The sequence below is a fragment of the Mastomys coucha genome, unplaced genomic scaffold (genome assembly GCF_008632895.1).
Source record: "Mastomys coucha isolate ucsf_1 unplaced genomic scaffold, UCSF_Mcou_1 pScaffold8, whole genome shotgun sequence".
NCBI classification, from domain to species: domain Eukaryota; kingdom Metazoa; phylum Chordata; class Mammalia; order Rodentia; family Muridae; genus Mastomys; species Mastomys coucha.
This window is the reverse complement of record NW_022196914.1, coordinates 74377926-74401674: the sequence shown is the minus strand read 5'-3', so window position 1 is coordinate 74401674 and position 23749 is coordinate 74377926. Positions and strand designations below refer to the sequence as shown.

At 42.6% G+C, this 23749-nt stretch overlaps 1 protein-coding gene across 3 annotated transcripts in view; it reads right to left on the bottom strand.

Moving 5' to 3' along the window:
• The window catches only part of Arl15 (ADP ribosylation factor like GTPase 15), a 368073-nt gene that overhangs the window by 258412 nt on the left and 85912 nt on the right, over positions 1 to 23749 (bottom strand). Inside the window, exon 2 of one of the 3 annotated variants that reach the window (XM_031360591.1) lies at positions 4779 to 4925. The exons of the other annotated variants lie outside the window; for them this stretch is intronic. Within the exon in view, the coding sequence (XP_031216451.1) occupies positions 4779 to 4826 (48 nt within the window). The 5' untranslated portion in view covers positions 4827 to 4925. The remainder of the gene's footprint in view (positions 1 to 4778; positions 4926 to 23749) is intronic. 3 annotated transcript variants of the gene reach the window in all.

Sequence of the window (23749 nt, the reverse complement as noted above, 5' to 3'; positions counted from 1 at the left end):
AAAAAACAAGCATTGGCAAAGATACAGGAGTTGAGCATACAGCACTACAGCCATTGGAGAAAAGAGCAGAGTAGTTTCTATAAAAACTGAAAAGAGATGCTGGGCAGTGGTGGCGCACGCCTTTAATCCCAGCACTTGGGAGGCAGAGGCAGGCAGATCTCTGAGTTGGATGCCAGCCTGGTCTATAAAGTGAGTTCCAGGGCAGCTGGAGCTATACAGAGAAACCCTGTTTCGAAACAAACAAACAAACAAACAAACAAACAAAAATGGAAAGATAATTGCTCTGTGATCCAGTATGCAACCTCTGAGTCTATCTCAAAGACCTATCAGTACATCTGTGTTCATCGCAGCCTTGACAGCAACAGCTGTAACATGGAAGCAAGCAGTCCTGTGTCTGCGAATAGCTATAAAGATACGCAAAATTGCAGACTATGCCTACAGTGCAATATGAGTCTTTAAAAAAGAACTCACATGTGTTATAATCTGGATCAATCCTGGGATCAAAACTCTCTGTGAAAGAAACCAATTTCAAAAAGACCAAAGCTACCATAGTAGCTAAGGGCAGAACAAACCAAAGAGCCATACAGAGTGGTGGCAGCAAGAACTAGCAGATGAGAATAGAAAAATACTTTACTGTGTGTCTGGTATAGAATTTCAGTGCTGCAAGATGGGACATCATGCCGGGCGGTGGTGGCGCACGCCTTTAATCCCAGCACTTGGGAGGCAGAGGCAGGCGGATTTCTGAGTTCGAGGCCAGCCTGGTCTACAGAGTGAGTTCCAGAACAGCCAGGGCTACACAGAGAAACCCTGTCTCAAAAAACCAAAAAAAAAAAAAAAAAAGATGGGACATCATGGAGTCGAATGATGCCAGTGACTTCACGTCATGACAAAGCAATTTAAAGCCATTATACTACACTTAAAAGTTTTAAGCATTTTATGTTCTGTGTATTTTACAGTTTACAAAATTATGGGAAAAATAACTTTATAGCTTATCCCAAATTTGTTCCTCCTCCATGTCACCTCCCTGAAGTTAACAACTTTTTATTTATTCATTTATTTATTTATTTATTTAATTCTGTTGTTGCTGAAGGCAGTAACTAGAGTAATACTTGGCATTTCTTCCTCCCTGCCCCCTAAACCACATGTCCAACCCATCAGGAAATTCTGTCAACAACAGCTTCAAAATAGATCCAGAATCCAACTACTTCTCACCACCCCTACCCTTTCCACTCTTGTCCAGCCTGCTATCATCTGTTGCTTGATTGCTACAAGAGCTTTCCACCAGCTTTCTGTTTCCACTCTAACCTCCTGCAATCTATTTACGACACAGTAGCCAGCACAATCTTGTTAAAACACATCGGTCACTTCTCATCTGAAGATCCTCCAAGTCCCCCATGTCTATCGCACTCAAGATAAAAACCACAAGGTCCTCTAAAGTCTTCTGCGAGCTTCTTCCTCTCAGCACCCACGACTTTACTGGGACTCCAAACCCGTCCCTCCAAAGCGCGGCACCTTGACTTACTGAGTGCTTGGAAGAGAAGGGACACCGAAGACCTTAGAAGCCTCAAGACCAAGGTGTCTCTCATCTTTTCTCTTATCCTTCTTTCTCACCTATGTGAATGACACAAGCCAGGATTCCTCTTCTGCAAAGCAGATCATAGAAAATGTGGGTGCTTCAGTCCTTCTCTTAGATGGGGAACAAAATACTCACAGGAGCAAATATGGAGATAAAGTGTAGAGCAGAGACTGAAGGAAAGGCCACCCAGAGACTGCCCCACCTGGGGATTCATCCCATATACAACCACCAAACCTAGATACTATTGTGGATGCCAAGAAGTGCATGCTGAAAGGTGCCTCATATGGCTGTCTCCTGAGAGACCTGCCAGAGCCTGACAAATACAGAGGCTCATGCTCGCAGCCAACCGTTGGACTGAGTGCAGGGTCCCCAATGGAGGAGTTAGAAAAAGCACTGAAGAACTTGAAGGGGTTTGCAACCCCATAGGAAGAACAACAATATCAACCAACCAGACCTTCCCCTCCCCCCCCACAAGAGCTCCCAGGGACTAAGCCATCAACCAAGGAGTACACAAGGCTCCAGCTTGCATATGTAGCAGAGGATGGCCTTGCCAGGCATCAATGGGAGGAGAGGTCCTTGGTCCTATGAAAGCTCGATAGATGCCCCAGTGTAGGGGAATCCAGGGTGGGGAGGTGGGTGTGGGTGGGTGGAGGAACACCCTCATAGAAGCAGGGGGAGGGAGGATGGGATAGGTGGTTTCCGGGAGGGGGGGAACCAGTAAGGGGATAACATTTGAAACGTAAATAAAGAAAATATCCAATAAAAAAATAAATAAAATAAAAAGAACGAAGGAAGGAAAGAAAGGAAGGAAGAAAGAAAGAGAGAAAGGAAGAAAGAGAGAAAGAAAGAAAATTAGAGCCCTTTTACCAAAGCAAATTATAAAAACTGGGAACATCACCCTATCCTTCCACATAGCCTTTGTGTTCATGGCAGCTGATAAAATTCTATGTTCTAGTTATATATTTCATGAATGAACATTGTTTTTAAAAATCACATCCTATAAACTTGGCACAACTTAGACATTCATCAGACTTCTACTGACTTTGTTCCCCTCTAAGGTTTACACACATGACAAAGACCAGGATGAGCAAGCTGAGTCCGGAAGTTCTTCAACCCTTACAGGTCAGGCACAAGACCTGAGACCAGTCAGTGTGGCAGGATAAAAAAACAGAGATACAACCTCATGGAGATCATAGGAGAGAGTAGGTAACCAACTAAGATGAGCTCCAACAGTCAGAGAAGATTAGCAACCAGAGAGATTACCCTGCCTAGGGAAATGCTGGGAAACAGAGACCTTTGTAAGAATACTTCAAAGCATTCATTTATTTATTAATTTATTTATTTGTATGTGTGTGTGGTGTGTGTAACATGTATAGGCAAGGAGTTATCCACTGCATACATGTAGAAGTAAGAAGACAACTTTCAGGAATTGGTTCCCTCCACACACCATAGACTTGGAGCAAGCAACTTTACCAGCAGAGCCATCTCATCAAGAAGTACACAGTCACTGCGTGATATGATAGAGATAGGAATTGGGGTTTGGACACAATTGTTGGCAAACAATATTCTTACTTAACTTTCACCCAGGCCATTCCTCCTACTCTCATGGCTTCAAATATTTGAATGAGTCCTATAACCCATGTCTAGCTTCTCTCTCTCTCTCTCTCTCTCTCTCTCTCTCTCTCTCTCTCTCTCTCTCTCACACACACACACACACACACACACACACACAAATCAAAATGGAATTTAAACTCCCCACTATGTATCTAGATCTACATACCCTTTAGGTACTCTAACAAAAACAAAACCCTACTACCAATCTTACCAGAGACAACAAACACTTATTGTGCCTTCTCGCATTTCCTCTATTTTAATAAGTACATCACCAAACAGCCTACCATCTAAAACAACAAATCTCCGAGGAGCATGGTGGCATTCAAGAGGTAGAGGCTGGAAGACCAGAAGCTCAAGGTCACTTTGACTACATGCCTTGTAGTTAACAAGTCAGTCTGGATTATATGAGAACCTGTCTCACAAACAAGCAAGTCAAGCCAAAAATATACAAGACTACAAATCTTGGGGCATCCTTATCTGGTCTCTAGCCATCTGTTCATGACAATGCTAGTGCCTTGAGCATCCTATTTGTATGGATTCTACCTGCTAAATAGTTCTTTAGGATTTATACTCTATTATTTTGTAATAAATTTTGTCAGAAATGTAATTATATCAGCACATGTATTAATTATACCTAGATGTGCTTAGTAAATATTTTACCCACTAAAGTACCTCAAGTGGATCTGTATTAATTATCCAGATTCATGTTTAAGAAGCTAATTTGTTTTACCTTAATGTGATGGTTTGTATATGCTTGGCCCAGGGAGTGGCACTAATAAAAGGTGTGGCCCTCGTGGAGTAGTTGTGGCCTTGTTGGAGCAGGTGTGTCGCTGTGGGTGTGGGCTATAAGACCCTCATCCTAGCTGCCTAGAAGCCAGTCTTCTGCTAGCAGCCTTCAGATGAAGATGTAGAACTCTCAGTTCCTCCTACACCCTGCCTGTCTAGATGCTGCCATGCTCTTGCCTTGATGATAATGGACTGAACCTCTGAACTTGTCAGCCTGCCCCAAGTAGATGTTGTCCTTTATAAGACTTGCCTTGGTCATGGTGTCTGTTCACAGCAGTGAAACCCTAGTTAAAACACTTAATAAACAGACTGTATTTAAAAAACAAAAACAAAAAGATAAAAACCTAAATGGTTTGGAGATGGAAAATCCTAGAGGATAACAACTTTAAATACAGAGATTCCCCAAATGAAAATGTTCCATTTCGATTAGTTATCCTATGGGAGACTAAGGTAGTAAATACTGTGGAAACTTGGTCACCTTACTGGAATTATTCCAACTCCAACTTTCTACAGCCTGTTCTTGTCCACTCAACCTTCATATAATAGTTTTTCCTTTCAGAGGCACAATGTAGTGACATATACATATTCAACAAGAAGAGATACGCCACTGCTGGATAAACAGAGGCAAGGACAAGAGATGAAGAAGGCCCCTTCCTCTCTGCTCCTTTTATGAAACCCAGCAATACATGTTGACCTTGATAACCTCCATAGCGCTTCGCCAGCAGAAGACAGAAACAGCCTCAGACGTATTTTGGCCCAAAAAACATTTTTGAATCAAGTTAGAGAAAGTTATGAAACTCACAGTTGTCATCCTTGACTTGCGTCCAGAATCACAATTCAAATGAAGCATGGAGTCTAAATGGTTGATGGTTTTCAGCTGGGTGAAAACTCTCCAGCCACCAAAATGAAAAAAATCTCTCTAATGTCACACCAATTTAAAAAACGTGACCTGGCAAAAAATAAATAAATAAATAAATAAATAAGCAAACAAATAAATACCTCTGTGACAAAACGGTGAGACAGAGACATACAGCAGCTACAGAGAGTCCTTATATAGTGTTGTATTCTCCACAGTGATTTTACACAGTAAAAAGGCTGAAACATGAGAAGAATTGACATGAGCCTACCTGATACACCAAATGCACAAAATAAACCATTGTCATCCTCTGGCATACAGTAGTTTGACCTTAGCTGTATGAACTTCCCCAGCACAGGTGAGGACTCTTACTCCCTCTTCTCAGAATCCCAAAGGGCTCACCTGAGTGTCTTATAAAACACAGAGTATATCCCCAGTCCTTCCCTACTAGTAGACAGAAATGACATGAAGATACAACTTGAGATACTAGGAATGTATTTTCACTCATTTTTTAAAAAATGAATCTACTTTTCTTTTGCCCAAAAGACAGTATCATTATCATTTGTCAAGGCCCAGCGTTTCTACCTCCTACCCATTACAGACTCACATGACATTCTGTACTTTCATGTTAAGGGCATATTGTTAATGCAGTAGCTCCCTCAACTCATCATGGTTTCACTGTAAATCCTTCTTTACTCAGAGTGGTTTGATACAGATAAATCCATGTATAAAGTTATTCATGGTTGGTCTCAAGCAAGCTGCATAGATCAGTCAAATACAACCCAAAAGGTAGCATATGTAAATTCCTGAGTTCAATTCCAGTACTAAAGGAGGGAGGGAGGGGTAGATGTAAGAAAGGCATTGTATAAGCACAGGCCTGCAATTCCAGCACTGGGGAAGAAGAGGCAGGAGGGCCAAGAGTTCAAGCTACATGGACAGTTCCAGGACAATCTGGAGTCCATGATAACCAATCCTAGCCATACGCTCTAGCCTCATTTTCGGGGAGGTAAAACATTCCAGTCAACCATTTCTATTTTAAAGCATAATTCCCTTGGGTGTTTCAAAAAAGGCTAAAAAAGATACAGCAGGTCTTTAAGTTTGAAAAACTTTGTAAGAATAAAAGCAAAAAGGATCATCAAAAATATAATTATTAAAAATAATAGAATTAATGACACAGAAAATATTCTTTGAAAGCAAAACTAAAAATCATTAACTGTCCAAATCTTTGCGTGTGTGTGTGTATTTGAAATATTTGATTATCAATACTACATCTCTTCATATAAGAAAAAAACACAGCTAGGATAGGCCTCTTAAAAACTCAAGCTTCTTGTGGTCAATATTTACTTGAGAACCAATATTCAATATAGGGCCATTTCCAATAAAAAGGAAACTAAAATCCTATGTTTAGACAGCCATCAGTAAAAATATGAAAGAAAATGAGCCCAATTTTTATTCATGAGGAATATCAACAGCTCAGGCTTAGCAGCTAAGAACATTTGATTTATAACACACAGTCCTTTCGTGTAAAAAAACACCAAGTTCTGCGGGATCTTTTTTGGAATGAAGCTTCCTCAGTGGGCCAGAGCTAAACCAAGAGTGCAGGCAAATCCTAGAAATCTTATGGGCTTGATCACCAGGGCATAACCCACTTGCTGAGTCATTTCCACCAGACCACCTAAGTTCTTTGAGCCTCATCCTATCTCAACAAGGAGAATAAGAATGTAGTTACTGTAGGGATTAACTTATTCATGGTGTGATATACTTGCAATAGTATTGAACCAATAACTGTTTCTCACTGCTATTCCCGTGTTTATTTTCCCATTGCCACTAACTATACTCAAGATGAATAGAACAAATTTCTAGTTGCTACTCAAGATTCTGGAATTTACATTACTGATATTACTTGCTTTCCCTACATATGAGCCTGCTTCTACGGCTATTAGTAGAATAGAAATTATAGATGATGAGACAAGATCCTTAATAGAAACATGAGAAAACATGTTTATGCTTTTATGTTATTTTGTGATTGACATAACCGCCTTTAAATGGGGATTGGGTAAAGGAAGGATCATTAGAATAACTGGCCCTCCTGTGTTTTAACAGATAAGAATGTCAGCTCTGGAAAGTGAGTGGGTGAATACATAACTCATCCCCAAGCCGTACAAACACCTGGTCCAGGTGGTGGTCTACATTTCTGCAGGAAACAGATATGCTCATTTTCAACTTTCCCCAACACTGAAGAGCTCTGTTTGCTTTAGCATGGGTAGAGTTTGTCACTTTCCGTTGTTTTCTTCCTTTCTGTTAAAGCACATGAGACTGAAATGTAGTAGCCCGGTCCAAGTTATTTGAGCATCTCTGAGCAGCGAGAACAAAACGTTATTTTGAGGCAGAGCCTAATGACCCCTGGAAGAAGCAATGAGTTCTGAGAGTATCAAACTAATCCCTCAATATTCCACCAGCTACATGTTACATTTTCCTTTATTGATCAAATTAAGGATATTTTAGGTCACAGCACACTTTATACTTTCACATGATCTAATAGCTTCTTTTCCCATTTGTAAAGAAATTTGGCAGATTTTGAGTGTGTAACTCATTATAATTGAACAAAAGAGCACAAAATACTCAACTCTGTCTAAGCTCAAACACACACGGGAGTCCCCTCTTATCTGCAAACAGTAAGTTCTCAAACTCCCAGTAAATGGCCTGCACTGTGAGTAGCCGTGAACCCCATGTGCACTACACTCTCTCTTCTACACACATAGTTATGATAAGGTCTAATTTGTACACAAGATAAAGAAAAGATATTAGCAATAGCACCATAAAAGCAGAACAATTATAACGATACACTATAATAAACTGGCAGCTTCACACCATCAAGTACAATAGGGCTAGCTAAGCCCAGGCATTATTACATCATTAGGACAATTGGTGTGATAACATAGCGCTTCGAAGTGGCAAACAGGTGGGTGTGTATATAGTGCCAATCCCACCCAACGAAGTAATGACTCTCGTCCTGAGAGAGGCACAGCAGGATGGCACAGGTTTGCATTCCAACTTCTTACATGGCTGTGCAATTTAACAGCCATGCAATGTTTATTTCGGCAAGCCCCTTCAATATTTTCAAATGTCCTTGAAATCAGTAACAAGAAGCACATAAAATAAAAGGGTAGGTAATGGGGAAATACTATATACCCCACAAAAAAAAAATCTTTGATTTGTTGTTGTAACAGTTATCTTAAATATTTAAGGTGTGTTAAAGTGAAGAGATACCCTCATAATTCATTTTCAAAAGAAGCCTTTGGCAGCAGGATTCAAACAGTCCTCTGGGCAAAGATTGAGCTATCTCAAAGCACACTTATCATCATGAGATTTTCTAACAGAGTAAGCAAGTATCAAATGCTGAAGGGTTACGTTTGAGTTGTAAAGGAAAAACGGCTAAGGAGTTTTTCAAATGTTGACAACGTTCCATTCTGAATGGAGATCAACCAGATGAATGATAAGAAAAGAGATGAGGAGCAGGTACTGGGCCTGGCTGTTTGTTGAAATAAATGGTATCTCTAAAAGAGCTTCAGTTTATTTCAATACCAATTTTAATATTAAAATTAATGCAATATCGATTTTAATATTAAAATATTTTAATATCTGAAATTTCTTTTCAGTTTCCAACAAAATAGAAAAAGACCGAGTCTGGGTCTCCCTCCACCCTACTCTCCAACCAGGGGATCCTAATCTACCTTAAAGAGAGACCAGAAGAAAAGAAAAACCTAAGGGCAGGTCATTGGAAGAGGCCCTGTGCTGGCACCCGTCTTCCGTCTCTCTCTCTGTCTCTGCCTTGGTGGCTCCAGGCAGTGCATACCATCCCACCTTTGGCTCATTTTAAAAGACCCAGTGTGAAAATGTGCTGACAGAGCTTTGGGGATTGCAAGCATGAGACAAAAGGGAAAGGAGAGGAAACACTAGCCAGGAATTCATTGAAGAAAGCAGCATGGACGTGTCTGGGTGTTCTCCAGGTAATGAGAAACATCTCCCAAAGGCCAGGGAAAGTACGTTAAATGACTGTTCTTTTAACACGCCTTTTGGGTACATGTCTTAAGGCTGGTGTCACAGAAAAGCAGGAGGGCCTGCCTGCCCCTGCTTCATGATCACACTAGCTCTGAACATAATTAAAACTAATCCTTTTACCTGCCTACATTTCTTACAAGCAATCTGTCTAGTGCATACATTAAAAAGGTCTGGATGTTTTGCACCAACAAGATTCAATCAGTGCCTTAACATTTTTTGGGGGGAGCGGGGTGGGGGGGATGCAAGTCCAAACAACATCGGCTCGTTCACTTATTTAAAACATTCAGCAATTTTAAAGGGCTTAGAGAACGTGGAGCATAATGGCGTACCAAAACGACAAGCCTTCATCAGACACACAGCAGCCAAATTTGCTTACCTGGAGCTTTGAGAGGCAGCCAAGACCTGAAAAGCCCACAGAGGGAGAGCTTATGCCGGGACTTGCATGAAGAACAGGGTGTAGAAACAAGTGTTTGCAAACCAACTGAGCTACTCAGTATTACTCAAGGAAGGGTAGAGGGGGGCAGAAAGAAACCTTCTCAGAACCAGTCGATACAATTACAACCCAGCTCCAAAAAAGGATTACCTGTAACCTGCCCAGGGTTAAGCGGAGGTCAGTGCTCCACTAACCTCACAGCCATAAGACACAGAGAGCCTTAACTCAAGTGCCAGGAAAATACATCTCACTCTGGCTCATCTGTTGGTGACAAGATTTTCCTTATTACAGCCTCAAGTATTTCTCTGTAATCTATCACACATAAGACAAGATGAACGTCGCAAACAGAAACGTGCCCATCCTCCCAACCAATCAGATTTGTTCTCAGTTATTTCTTGTAGTTCAGTGGGGGGTACCTGAGGTACCTACAGTATCTGTGTGTTTAGGTGTCTCATGGGACACCTGGTAGCTATCTCAGCAGTGTGGTTCGAACTCAGCTCATCGGCTTTCCAGCCTCCCTGGTTCATTCACTTCACCAATGCTCCAGGCTTTGGTGCTTGAAGAGTCTGCAAGGGACTCTTCACCTACTCAGGCTGGCTTCAGAACCACCCGCTGAGTACCCAGTTCCTTGTAAACATCTAGTCTCAGCCACGCACCAGGCTAGATCAATATACCGAAGAGCCCTCTCATGCTTAAAGGCTGATCCCCTTCCCCTCTGATAGGGTGGCCCAGTCTCCACCAGTCCCCAGTCGTGGCTCATTACCCTGGCCTGTCTTCCACAAGAACTCTGGTTGGCCAGAATCCACCTTATTCCTGATGCCTCCCCTTAATAATTGTCTACCCATTGCCCACTGATACACTTCTACCAGTTCATACTAGATGCAGAATTGAACACACTGTTTCCTGGTCCTCGGGACCCTTTCTCAATGGCCCCGCTCTCTGCTGCAATGGTGCTGAACAGCCTTCCTTATGGTGTTTCAATAAGTATCGTGGGCTAAAGATTTCTTTAAAAGGTAGCTTCAAATCACATACATTTCCTCCCTGGCCTCCTGACTTTAGTCACTCAGACTCCGTGGAATCTTCAAGCCTGACATTGCCTAAAAATCAGTGAGCTAAAGGACAGCTGTCAAGAAATTCAAGGGAATAAGAGATTTTTCTCACAGCATCTCTCTGTACCTCATGACATAGTCCCAGGTTTCAGGAAAGAGAAAAAGGAAATGGATCCCCAGCCCCCTCCCCTACAGGTTTGTTCCTGGGATCCTGTAGGATATGAGAGGGTCCGTTTTAGTGTTCTTACCTCAAAACAGGTTAAACATTAAGGCTCTTAAGAAATCGGGAACCATTAAATTTCGGGTTGTTTTTGTTAACGAGTTCACTCCTATGACTTTCAAAATGCCCATGTTTTATGCTTTAAGAAAAATCCTAGGTGAACCCATACGGACCCTAGAAATTGTAAGTCTTTAAGGAAAGAGAGAGGAGAGGGGGCAGAACCAAAGCTGGGGAGGGTACCGTGACTATGACAGGCACGGCTGGCTTTCAGAGGAAAGCAACCAAGAGTAAAGTGAGATTCAGATGGTTCTCTCCTTCCTAACACCACCACCTTCAGTACAGTTCCTCATGGTGGGTGATCCCAACCATGAAGTTATTTTGTTGCTATTCTATAATTGCAATTCTGTTACTGTCAGGAGTCATATATACATTAGCTGATATGCAGGGTATCTCATAGGACCCACAGACTGAGAACCACTGCTCTACAGTTTGGAACAGGTACACAATGGATTTCCTATACCTTAGAGCCTCTGAAGAGGAACTCAGATTTAATTTTATTCTGTGAGAACCCCCTGCTGACCTCAAATTCCAAAAAACAGGAATAAGTGTGCTTTGCTTTCAGTCATAAATATAAGTCAGTCGGTTACACAAGCAATAGAGAACTCAGGTGTGCATAATGCTAAAACCCATCAACAAATGTCCCTGCCCTATTAAGATGCATAAGCCACTTTACAGGAAGTTACTTCCAAAATATATGGAAGGAAAGGTAAGCAGCTTTCTTTTTTCCTTTAATTAAATAAATAAATAAATAATTTTTGATGTAGAGTCTCACTATGTAGCCCTGACTGATCTCAAACCCCCTACATAGACCAGACTGGCCTAGAACTCATAGAGATCTGCCTGCCCCAGCTACCTGGTTGCTGGGATTAAAGGTACGAGCTATAACACCAGAGAAATTTTCTTTCTGTTTTTCAATGTTTTAAAAGTTCGAACTAATACTTTAACTGTTCACCTTCTATGAATGAAACCAACAACAAAAGAATGGGGATCTTTACAAATGTATTGCCTGGCATCCACATGCCTTTTCACACCCATTAGCAAAGACTCCTGCCTAACACCACTTCTTTCCTGGGGCACAAGTAGAACAACTGTAACAATATCCTGTTCCTATTTCCTAATGAGTGTGAAATGATAGCAAATATCCTATGATTAACATAACTGGCTGCATGAAATTACAGTTTTTGGTAACCTTACACAAGCCACTGTTTCTTAGTAATGCTGACTCCTGAAAATCATTTCAGTCACTGGAACCCTCAAATATTTTAGTACACAAACAAATGCTTCCTAGAACTGCATTGTGAATGCGAAGTTTTCAACAATCCCCTATGAGACAGAGCATGCACAAGGCCTCCACACTTCCGCAGAGCATCCTTACTGCTGTTGGAAAGAGCTCACTTACTCAGAGATTATAAACTTCCCAGGATGGGGAGGAAATCACAATGAGAACTCAATGACGGCCCAAGCGTACTGTTTTCCTAATGTCCACATTGGTGACATCTCACACTGCTCAGCCACACACAGTCCGGTGCTTGTTTTTAATAGCACAGTTCTACAAATTCCCCAGACCTGGAAGTTGCTACCTAGACACCACAGCTAAGTTGAGTGATAAAAAAACGAGTTTCTGAATTATAACTGATGGTCACTCTGAGAGAGAAAAATCAGCATCTATGTTTGTAAATATTAACCAAGCCACAAAATATCCCTACTGTGACAATTCTGTGATGGAGAAAAGAAAACAAAGGGCCCACACTGGATGCACATGACCATCATCTCTGCCAGACTCCACTTCATCCCAGGGCTCCCACGGGAGGCTTAAAGGAATCTGGACTACCCGTGTCTTCATGTTGCTCTCTCAACACTTCTGAGAACTTAACCTCCAACTGTCAAGAGTGAGCAAAGGCTTCTGGCGATAGGTATCGCTCTGAATTGTACATCAGACCTTGTGGGACCTGCGTCTGAATGCCTAGCAATCATTCAGGTGCCATTTAAACCAACTCCAGGCTGGCGCCTTCTTAGAACCCTTATAAATTACCCAAGGCCTAGGCCACACATTCAAAGTGGCTGATAGTGAGAATACCATGGCAAGTTTTGTGCCTGGCCACTCCATTATTTATTTCTGTGCAGGTTAAAACATTTAAAGCCTGAAAGTTTTTCTTGATATTGTTTATTAGTGGCCATAATTAAAGCTCGAGTTCTCAACCCTTAGTTTAAGGCAAGCAGAACTGTAGCAATTAACACTGAAAACAACTAGAACAGTTCTTTTCAACTGTGGGTTTTGACCCCCTTGGGGGCCAAAGACCCTTCCACAGAGGTCACAACCCCTTGGGGGTCAAATATCAGATAGCCTACACATCAAGGATTTACATTATGACTCCTAACAGTAGCAAAATTAGTTATGAAATAACAACAAAATAATTTTATGGTTGGGGTCACCACAACATGAGGAACTGTATTAAAGGGTCCCAGCATTAAGAAGGTTGAGAACCACTGCTCCAAACTATGTTAAATTAATAAACTTTGAAAAGTTCCAGTTGGGATGATTGCCAAGCGCCACAGAGCTAAGTATTAAACACTTGGTTTTCATGCTATCTGCGCTAGAGGATTGGACTTGCCATCGAACTTGGGGGGTGGAAACCTGTACTTCAAGTCCCACCCATCCTCAGTAAGCCAATTAAAAGAGCCAAATTAGAAGCAGAAAGAGGAGATGTATCCAATGCAGCCACACTGGGAAGGGAACAAAGGGATCCAGCAAACCCCTCAAGTGCACAGGGTTCTGAAGTGAGATCAAAGTTCAAATAGAAGATACCCAGGTATAAACAGTCATGGTCAAGATGTGGTTCTGCCCTCCACAGACCCATTATTACCGTGGTCTTAGTTTCATCTTGTAAGGTGGTCTGAGAAGCTGTTGGAAATGGGTGAAATCTCTTTCAGGAAGACAAATTCGCCCATTGGCTGGTGCCTTTCCCTCCTCCCAACATGAGATCCCAGGGCAGATTCCCATTTCTTTGTGATCCATTATTTCGATGGTCTAATAGTCAGATTGGGAGGCACAGTGTCCTTTAAGATACCTGCATTCCTGACAAACCGGTGACCCGCCTTATGGTCACAAAGCACACAACACTGAAGGGGACACTGGAACTGTGGTCCCTTGCTTTCTTGCTTGCTTTCCGGCTACCATCAGAGGTGTTCTGTCAGAGTCCTCGCTCTATCAGTTACTTCTGCATCTCTGGGACATGACATCAAATAGACTGATGTAAGAGAGGCAAGGTTTGCTTAGGGTTGTGGTTTTAAACTGTAAGGTATATCACAGCAGGGAAGGCGTAGCATCTCAGCCATGGCCATGGGAGTGTGGGTGGTGGTTTGCTCACATGGTACACTGGCAAGCCAAGAGAGGCCAGAACCAGGGGCAGTATGACCTTCTAGTGACCTACATTCACCACCCAGGCATGACCTCCTCAACATCTCCACAGACAATCAAAACAGCAGCATAATTGGGGGAGGGAGGGACTAAACATTCAAACCCTTAGCTTGTGGGGCACATTCTGGATTCAAATTCAAACACCTGCCTCAACACAAGCCCAAAGTAATAGAGCCCATAGACCATGGACAGATGCTTTCAGGTGGGTCTTCTCAAGTATTCTGTCCCAGCAATGGCAAGCAAACAGAAGACAATAACAAACAAACAAAGAAACAAACAGTAGGAGTAATAATTGTCAGACTTTATAATGATCACGTGCAATATCTATGCCTGCTTAGTCCTACAAGCTACATAATTTGCATACAGCAGGAGTAAAGAATGGATTCTAATACTTAAAATAACCAGAGCTCCTTTACAGCTACAGCTTATAGAAGCCGCCATCAGGATCATCTTCATTCAATTGATCACTAGCGACTGGCTGATCTTTCATCCCAAGAGAGAGATGCTGGAGGTGAACAAGGAAGATAGGCTCTCTGCCCACCTGGAAGTTAGAGTCCCGAGAGGAAGCCACACACACAGTAAGAGGGGAATCATAAACCCTGAGAGCGAGTGGGCACTGTGAACCTTGAAAAAGTTTAACAGATTATCAATTATACGCCCAAGAGCTGGAGGGAGACGTCTGACAAAGGTAGCCTAATTTAGATGGAGAGCCTGAGGGTAGGTAGGGTGGGGCTGCCTTAGCGGAAAGTAGGAGTTACCAGACAGAGAATAAAGAGAACAGCAGTCTAGGGTGAAGGAGCTGCAGTTGGCCCCAGGAGGCAAAGAACTTGATTTGCTACAGAAATGGAAAAGCCCCAAGTGGAAGAGGGGGAGTTGTAAGTGGAAGAGAAGAGGGGGAGCAAGAGGAAGATACAGGAGATGTGCAGTGGTGGCACGTGCCTTTAATTCTAGCACTTGGGAGGCAGAGGCCAGCCTGCTCTACAAAGTGAGTTCCAGGACAGGGCTATATGGAGAAACCCTGTCTCGAAAAACCAAAGAGAAAGGAAGGAAGGGAGGGAGGGAGGGAGGGAGGGAGGGAGGGAGGGAGAGAGAGAGAAAGAAAGAAAGATTGATAGATAGATGATAGATAGATAGATAGATAGATAGATAGATAGATAGATAGATAGATAGATAGATAGATAGATAGAGGAAGCCAAACACAGGATTGCAGGCACACCAGCACCTTCTGGTCCAGGAGGATAGGCTCTGACAGCCTCCATGTAGTAATGCGGAATGTTGATAATTAACAGCCAAACCCACTCATGAAACACCGGGCCATTCAAAAGCACGCCGTGCGGACTGTACACTGTGGGCCCCCTTTTCTGATCACCCACTTAGAGATGCCCTGCTCTTCCTAAGGAAGAGACCAGTGACCCATGGTAAGCAGACTGTGAAACGGGATACAAAGCCACTGAGAGGAGGGAAAGGCGTGTGACACACTTCCTAGTGCCCCGCTCCTTCAGACTGCAAAGGTGGCAGCTCCCTAAGCATGCATGAGAAGAATAAGACTCTGCATCTGCTTGCAAAGCCTCTCTGCAGCAGATGCTACGCACCTGCAACATCACCCCTTCCTAGAAACACAAAAGGCACCCACTGTAAGCAGAGCCGGTGTGTGCTCTTGCTCAGGACCGCTGCTCTGTGGAAGCCCTTACACCACAGCCATCCGTTGGGCCGGAGTGACGGTTATGGAGGAAAATAAGGAACGGACTTCTAATCCAAGCAACAAAATGAATATTTGCTCCTAAAGCTGTACCGAAATAATTTTTAAAAGTGATAATTTTAAAATCATTTCTAAATTGTGGCATAGGCTTTGGACATCAAATACAGCTCCAATCACCAGGAACATGGGAGACTGTAGCTGATGCTTGGCACTCTTGACTCTAAACCTAAACAAGCAGTGTGGAGAAATGAACAAATGGCCCCCACAGAAAGGAACGGAAGCTCAGCAATGAGTGGATCCACAGTCCACGTGCAGGACAAAATACTGCTAAAAGCAGACTAGCTCAAAGCTCTTTCAAGAAGGTACTGGATTTTAGGTCTTCTCCCCAAACTCTCCCCATGGAACTAGACAACTGCCCAACCACTAACGACTTCACCTCTTTTTCTTGAAAAGACCAAACAAGGCCTCAAATCTAGAATTCCTCAGGCACACAGGCAAAGTTCCAGGCAAAGCCCACAGCACCAAGAAGAATATGGTGAGGCTGTAGAAGGGATACCAGGTGCCCAGCCCTACCCACGGTAGCCTCTGGAGCCATGACTACCAGGCTTATCCTCACCAAGCTGGTGCTTGAAAGATTCTTTTTTGGAGAATCTAACCAGCCCAAGAGAGAACACCTAAAGATCTGATGATTGGGAACCCTTCTAATATAGACATGTAAGAACCGCCAGACATCTGAGAAAAGCTATTAATAAAAACAACAGACAACAAAAACACTGAAAAAAGCAAAAACATGACAGCTCACCAGTTAGCAGAGATATGGCGTATAAGCTTATATCCATACATTTTTAAAGTCTAAAGTTAAAAGATGTGGGGGTGGGGGGGATAAGCATACAGTTGCCATGAGAGTACTTTCCTGGTGTGCATAAAGCCCAGCATTGAACCCCAGAACCCCATAAACCATGGTGGCACAGTCTGCAATCCAAGTAGTTAGAAGGTGGAGTAGTTAGAAGAGGGTCAGGAGTTCTAGGGCTACAGTCCTTTTCTCAAAAGTACATAAACAGGTGCTAGAGAGACGATCCAGCAGTTCAGAGAACTGGCAGCTCTTGCAAAGGACTCAGGTTCAGTCCCTGGCCCCCCACACAATGCTCACAACTATCTGTAACTCTAGTTCTAAGGGGATCTGACATCCTCTTCTGACCTCGGAGAGTACCAGGTATGCACATGGTATACAGACACACAAAAAGACAAGCATTCAGAGGCATAAATAAACAAACATTTTTAAAGCAAGGAAATAAGATACATGGTATCCATGAAAGAAAAATCAGCAATGGCATGTTATAAAACAAGCAGGAAAGGGGAGGTGAGCAGAAACTTGAAACACAATAAAAGTCTTAAATTTGAACGGACATATCTCCCAGAAAATAAGACATAATTGAAAAAGACACAAAATAAAAGTGTTGACAATTAAGGATTGCTATAAAAAGAACCAAGAGAAATGGGAAGTTACAAGAAAACTTTGCAGAACTTAATGATTTGAATTTTTCCTCCCCTCAAAGGGCCTAGTCCTGGCTCCACACAGGGCTGTACAGCAAAGCACAGCGTGGAATGTCCGAAAACTACAGTTGCCAAACACAATTAAAAATAAACAAAATCCTGCCAACCAAAAATGTTAGAGACAAAGGCTTGAGGACTAAATAGGACGGTGCCTTGAGATGCCACACTGGAAACTTAAAAACAAATGGCACAATGCCTTTGAAATTGTGAGGGAAAATAATGCCCAGCCCAGGACTCCATCTGCACCAACTAAGCCATCAATCATGAGCCTGATAAGAAAGGTCTCAAAATCGTGACCTCCCATGCACCCTGGGGTGAGCGAAGAAAGAAGACCTGGATGCCAGCGGGGACCTCACAGGAGAAGGGGTCCCCAGCATGGCAATTGAGGGGCCGCCATGGATGACAGCCACACAGCCCTAGACAGCAATCAGCCCAAAAAAAGAAGTACATCAGGGACTCTGGGAGAAGAGTCACCAAGAAGGTTAATCTGATAGGATTTGATAACATCCTGATTATCACTTCAGGAAGAGAAGATCTGTTACAACTGGGGGGAGGGGTGGCGAGGAACAAATGGGGAAAAATCAATGACCCAGCAACTAAGGAAATATCATAATAATTCACCCTAAGGGAAATCAGATTGGGTGGAGAAAAATAAGTGTACTGCAGAAGACGGCAGCCATGTCTAACATTTTCAAAGCATGGGCAATGAAGAGACTTGGATCTATCTACCCAAGTCCATAGCATTAGCATCCTTGCGGTCTGAGGAGGAAGTGAGAGGGAAAAACTGTTTGCTGGAGAGAAAAAGGGGAGGAAAAAGTTAACCCTCTTTTCTAGGCTGGGAGCCACTGAGGATGTCAGCTAGACAGGTAAGAAGCAGCAGCATGAACACACTGACCAGGGACACAGCAATAAATAAAAATAAGAACAAAAACTAAATAGGTGAAAATAAAGAAAACCAGAGGAGGAGGGATCACAGCTCACTTTCATATGTCTATGAGATAATTTGACATTTTAAATATATATTGACATATAGCCCTGATTTCTTAAAAAAAAAAAATTACTAAATAATATACACAAGGTAAGAGATGTGGAATCCAATTCAGTCTACACTCATGTATCCACTTGTATGTTTATGAAATCATTAGAAAAATATGTATGCCTGTATTCTGCAGTGCAGTAGCACAGTTCTTTCTTTTCAAAGGAGTATCTTGAGGTCTTTGTTACTTGAAAGAACATTTAATGAAAAGAAATCACTCACCTCAAGTCAGTTGTAGTGCCTAGACACTGGCCAGACACGCTGTATTAAAAAAAAAAAAAAAAAAAAAAGACTAATTTGTGAATGCTATTTGCAAAGTCAACATTCTTCCCGGGCCTTTGAAACTGGCAGCTCTCTAATTTTTTTATCTGTTATTAATTCATAACTACCTCCTCCTTCCAAAAAGGCAGCTACCTTTTTCTTAAGTCACATTTTTCTCTTCACATTATAAAACTACCGTGAGGTAGAAGATTACAGAGTCTTAATTAGAATGTGCTTTCAGAATAGCCGGGGAGACAGTTACTTGAAAACTATAAAACGGAACTCTGGGTAGAAACCATGCAATTTATTCTTTTGTGTCTTAATATTTTGAGATACAATAACAAAATTGTATTCCTTTTTGTCTTCCACGTGAGCTGAAAGGCAGAAACGCAAGCATAACAAGATCAAATCCCAAGGCGCTTTTCTTTGTTATGAAGTTGCCCTGCCTGTAGGAAATGGCTGAACATACCTGCTTTAAAATACCCACTAAGAATCTGGTCGAATTAAAATTCTTTCTTTCGTGAACTATCATCCCCTCAGAAAGGCAAGAGTATTTTCATGAAAGTAACAAGTCAGTATTATCTGCTGTTACTGGAATCTACATTTTACTCTCCAACCGGTTCTAATATATCCTTGGAAATCTAGAGCTTAGGAGGGTGACCTGAAGACACTAATATGGCATTTCAATAAAATGTCAACTGTACTGAAATATATTGTGACTACATTATCGAGATACAGCATTGCAAAATGTCATCTTGAAACTCAAATGGACACACTGTATTTCATCCTCAGATAATTTCTTTCTCGCTGGTGGACACCTGCATATGGCTAACCCTCAGAGACCTTAAAAGTAAAGGGCACTTCTGGATGCCTTATGGAGACTAACGAGGGCATGGGGGCTTGGATTTCTCCGAAGGATGATTTGCTGTTGTTTGAATCAACTAATCTTCAAGGGGTTTCCAACAACCACAAAGCTATTTGACAAGTAGGAACATCTTCCAATTGAAAACTACACAAACCCATATTGTCCAGCCTCTTTTCCCTGAACATGTTAAGTGTGACAGAGAAGTTAATTAAGCTGACAAACAATCTGAGATTACTTTGGAGTCTTCTAGAAACCGATTGAGTGGCCTTAGTGCAATAATTCATTACAGAGTCTGCAAAGCGAGGAGAGGCACTATTGAGACTTGTATCCACACAATAAGCACCCATCTGTGCAGTGATGCATAAGGGGTGCCCTACCTTGACACAGAAATCAAACTAAATGTTCCTTTAGGTTCAAAAGACAGACTGCAACTGTAGACCTGATTCAGTAAGGTCTACGGTTTTTCAGTTTTGGGAGTGTGGGGGGGTTCTTTCCTCCTATCAGGTCAGTGACAGGTTTAGGGTACACACAGTACAGCGTGCTGCTACAGAGCTGCTGCTATTTAAATCCCAGTCCTCCAGGTCACTGGACATCAAATCTGGAGTAGGAAGAGAAGGAAGATGGGGGAGGGGAAGGGAGAGCAGCAGCTCTAAAGAAGGAGTTGAATAAGCTGTACCTTGGGGCTCTAAGACTTACCAGGAGACTATGCATTGGTTAAAGGCCCGACAGTTTCCTTACCTATTATGCTTCAGGAAGCAATCCCTTGGACAGTTAAAAGATCAGAAGCCCCAAAGAGCTAATGTTTGTTTTAGATAACATGTAAAAACGCTTAAGCACTTTTACAGCCTCGTCTTCCTTTTACTATAGATGCCTCTTTTTAACCAATGATTTTATTTAGGTGTGGGTGGGTGTGTATGTGAGTGTGTACATCTGTGCATCACCTTGTCAGGCACCTAGAAGTCAGGTGACAACCTGCAAAAGTCAGTTCTTTCTTTCCTCGGAGGGAGTCCCAGGGATCCAACTCGGTTCATAGGTTTGGTGGCACTTTTATCTACTGAGCAATCTTGCTCTACAAAGTTTAGGGAGAAAAATGAAGAGTACACAATACTCAAAATAAGGGATCTGGTTATCTGGAACATCTCTCCCTGCTTAACCAAACAAAGAATTATTTCAATAGCTAAAAAAAAAAAAAAAAGGCCAGGTCACAAATATAATTCTACTAAGAATGTGATTGGCTGCAAGTACCACAAAATTCACTCTATAGTGTTTTCAACGAAGTACAACCAAATTTAAAGGAGAAGAGATTGTATATAGCATCTGTACGACCACCCCTCTGTATACACACATGTAAGTATCACACTCATGCACGCGCGTGTGCACGCGCACACACACAAAAAAACACCAGTCGAGTAGACCATATTCATATATTCATACAGGGTTAGGGTCAGTATAGTCTTGCTCACTATCCAACATTGTCACAGCTACACTCAACACCAAACTGGCAAAGCTGTGCCCCAGTAGCAATGCACAGAAAGATACAATCAGCCCATTTGCTATAACTTCCCAATCACTAGATTAGTAAAAATGCCAACCTCTGGTTTAGATAAACCAGACTGAAAAGAACCTAGCATCTCTCCCAAGACAGTAAGAGAGCTACCTTGCATCTAAATGCCACAGCCCTATGCAAACAAAGGAAACTACAAAGAAGAGTTGGGGGAAGGGATCTGAGCAAGCTAGCAACACAGCTAGCAACACGGATCCCTCCCCTCTTCAAAAGAGAGGAAAAGTTGCCCCCCACCCCCCAGTAACCACCCCTCACACACACACACACACACACACACCATGAGATTATTGCTCAGAACCAGGCAGCACAAGCACACTTGTCAGTGAAGAAAGTGTGTGGGTGCCTTCAAGTTTCTTACACAACAGAGGGTGTAAGTAGTTTAGACAAGTTCACAACTGCCCCATGGTAGACACACTGCAGCCTTGGCAGAAAGGGAAAATAGGTATTGTGTACACATTTAACAAGGTATGTTCCATTGGTATATAACCTGCTGCACAAAATGAAATGCGCTTTCTTAGCTTTAGACTAATTAGTCAAACGGAGGCAGAGAGAGCACAAGCAAATGCAGTGGAGGGTGCACACCTATTTAAGGGGTTTCTATCACTAGTCACGTAAACGTAAACTAAGAGGTGGGGAACGGTTCTCCTGACAACTGCAAATTCGTAACCTATTCACACTGCTGTTTCTACAACTAGAAAAACGAGGTTGTTAAATCAGACGCCCTCTAAGGTCCCCTAAAGCTCTAACATCCTGAGGTTCCTTTAAATGTGTCATCTGATCAAGTAAACAAGGCATAAAATGGACTGTCAAAACTCCCTTTGAAAAATAGTAAACCCCAATGAGCACTGTGGAGGAGAGGAGAGCCGTACACTAAGGCGGGTAGGGGGAAGAGTTTTACTTAAATAACTTCTCATATTGCTAAAAGACTAGCATTCCATTCAACCCTTCCAATTTCCAGCACGACACACGTGTAAGAAGGGTAGTTAACTTTTTAAAAACACTATAAATGTGTCTTGTAAAATTTATACTGTTTCTTCTTACAACGAATTTAAAATAGTTTTCAGGTCCGAGATGGTAAGTGATGTAGCTGGCCAAGGACTGGACACTCTACAGCACCCTGTCCACTGTCAAAACCCTGAAGAGTCTGTGGAGAGACAGAATGGCCACATGTCATTAGCTGGGCTCGGGAGTCCTCGCCCAAATGATGGGCCCCCCGCTAACAATGCACCCACTATGAGTTCATCAAAACTCAGGGAAGATCACTGAGTGTCCAGAAGAAATGTGCGTTGTCAAGGGAATCAAGAGTGAGTAGCCCTCTTGGGTTAAGTAGAACAAGGAGAAGAAAGAGAAATGGCGAGAGAAAAGGGGCAGATTTGGAAGAAAATAAAAATTGTTTGACAAAATGTTCCCCTATTTTTCTGGGAAATCATCTACGTTTATAACTTAGGTAATCAGATTCTTTCCAATAAATTGGTCATAACTCATGTTCAAAAGCAAATAAAGCAAAATCCTAATATCCCAAGGAAAAAAATGTAACTTAGGACGTATAACTTTGAAGTCCTGAACGGGAGCAAAGCTGAATTTCAGCCATTATTTCACTATTCTGGGAGGAGGGGATGGAACATAATGCAGAGAGAATTACCTTGAACACCCAATGATAGCATCTTTGATACAACTTATAAAGTATGAATTAAATTCAAACCCACATACGAGAAGCCTTGAAAGACAGACCAGGAGAGCAGCCTACCAAAGCATGGCTGAATGGCAGGGGCCAAAAAGGAAGGAAGGAACTGGAGGCAGCAGGGAAAAGCCACGGGGAGGACCAGAGCAAGCTGACAGGGAGCGCTAGTCCCTCCTTGCACTCAGTAATTGATACCACCTCCATTAGGACTGCCTGGGGAAGAAGCAAGATGCCCTTTTCAGCCTCCAATCTGACATATCAAAATGGTCGGCATGGGTTTTCCCAAGTGCCAGGACTCAGAGAAATGGAAGAACTTGCTTTGGTCCTTGCAGCCTTCTGCCAAGACCAGACCGCGGCAGTTCCCTCCATATTCTCTGCCATGCCCGTCTCAGAATTTTAACCCTCGCTGCCCTCAGCCTCCCAGCCAATGGACAGTAATAGGAAAACACGTTTCAAGACATGCCTCGGCACGTTCAGGATGGGGATGGCCCTCACTCCTCACATTGCTTTGGGTGAAAGAAGGACAAAGGCTCATCCCTGTGACCCACGCATTAAAAAAAGTCGTGCTCTGTCAGTTCAGCCTGAAAGGGTCCAGAACACACCATGTGGCATCTGCAACCCTCCCCAGCTCCGTAGCATTGATGATTGAACACTGGAGAGGGATTTGGGTCATATTTATTTATTTATTTTAAGCCCCTGTCTCTCTCGCTTTCCTCGAGGAAACCTGTGACTCTCGGAAGAGCGTGGTAGCTGTGACCCCCACACTGGAAGGAGGTAGGATCAAAGGCAGCCTGGCCAGACATGGGAAACCATTTCCACTGAGAGTGGACATACTGCCTGTCAAAAGGTTACTCCCACCGCGTTGGGACAGCAGATCACATTACTAGGAGTAACAACATGAAAGGGCAAAATCTGGCCACAGTCACCCACATACATGTTTTTCTTTCCAACAGGGGCAAATGGGAGACACCAGCCACAGCAGAGTTCCCGGCTTATCACTTGCAGGGGGGGGGGG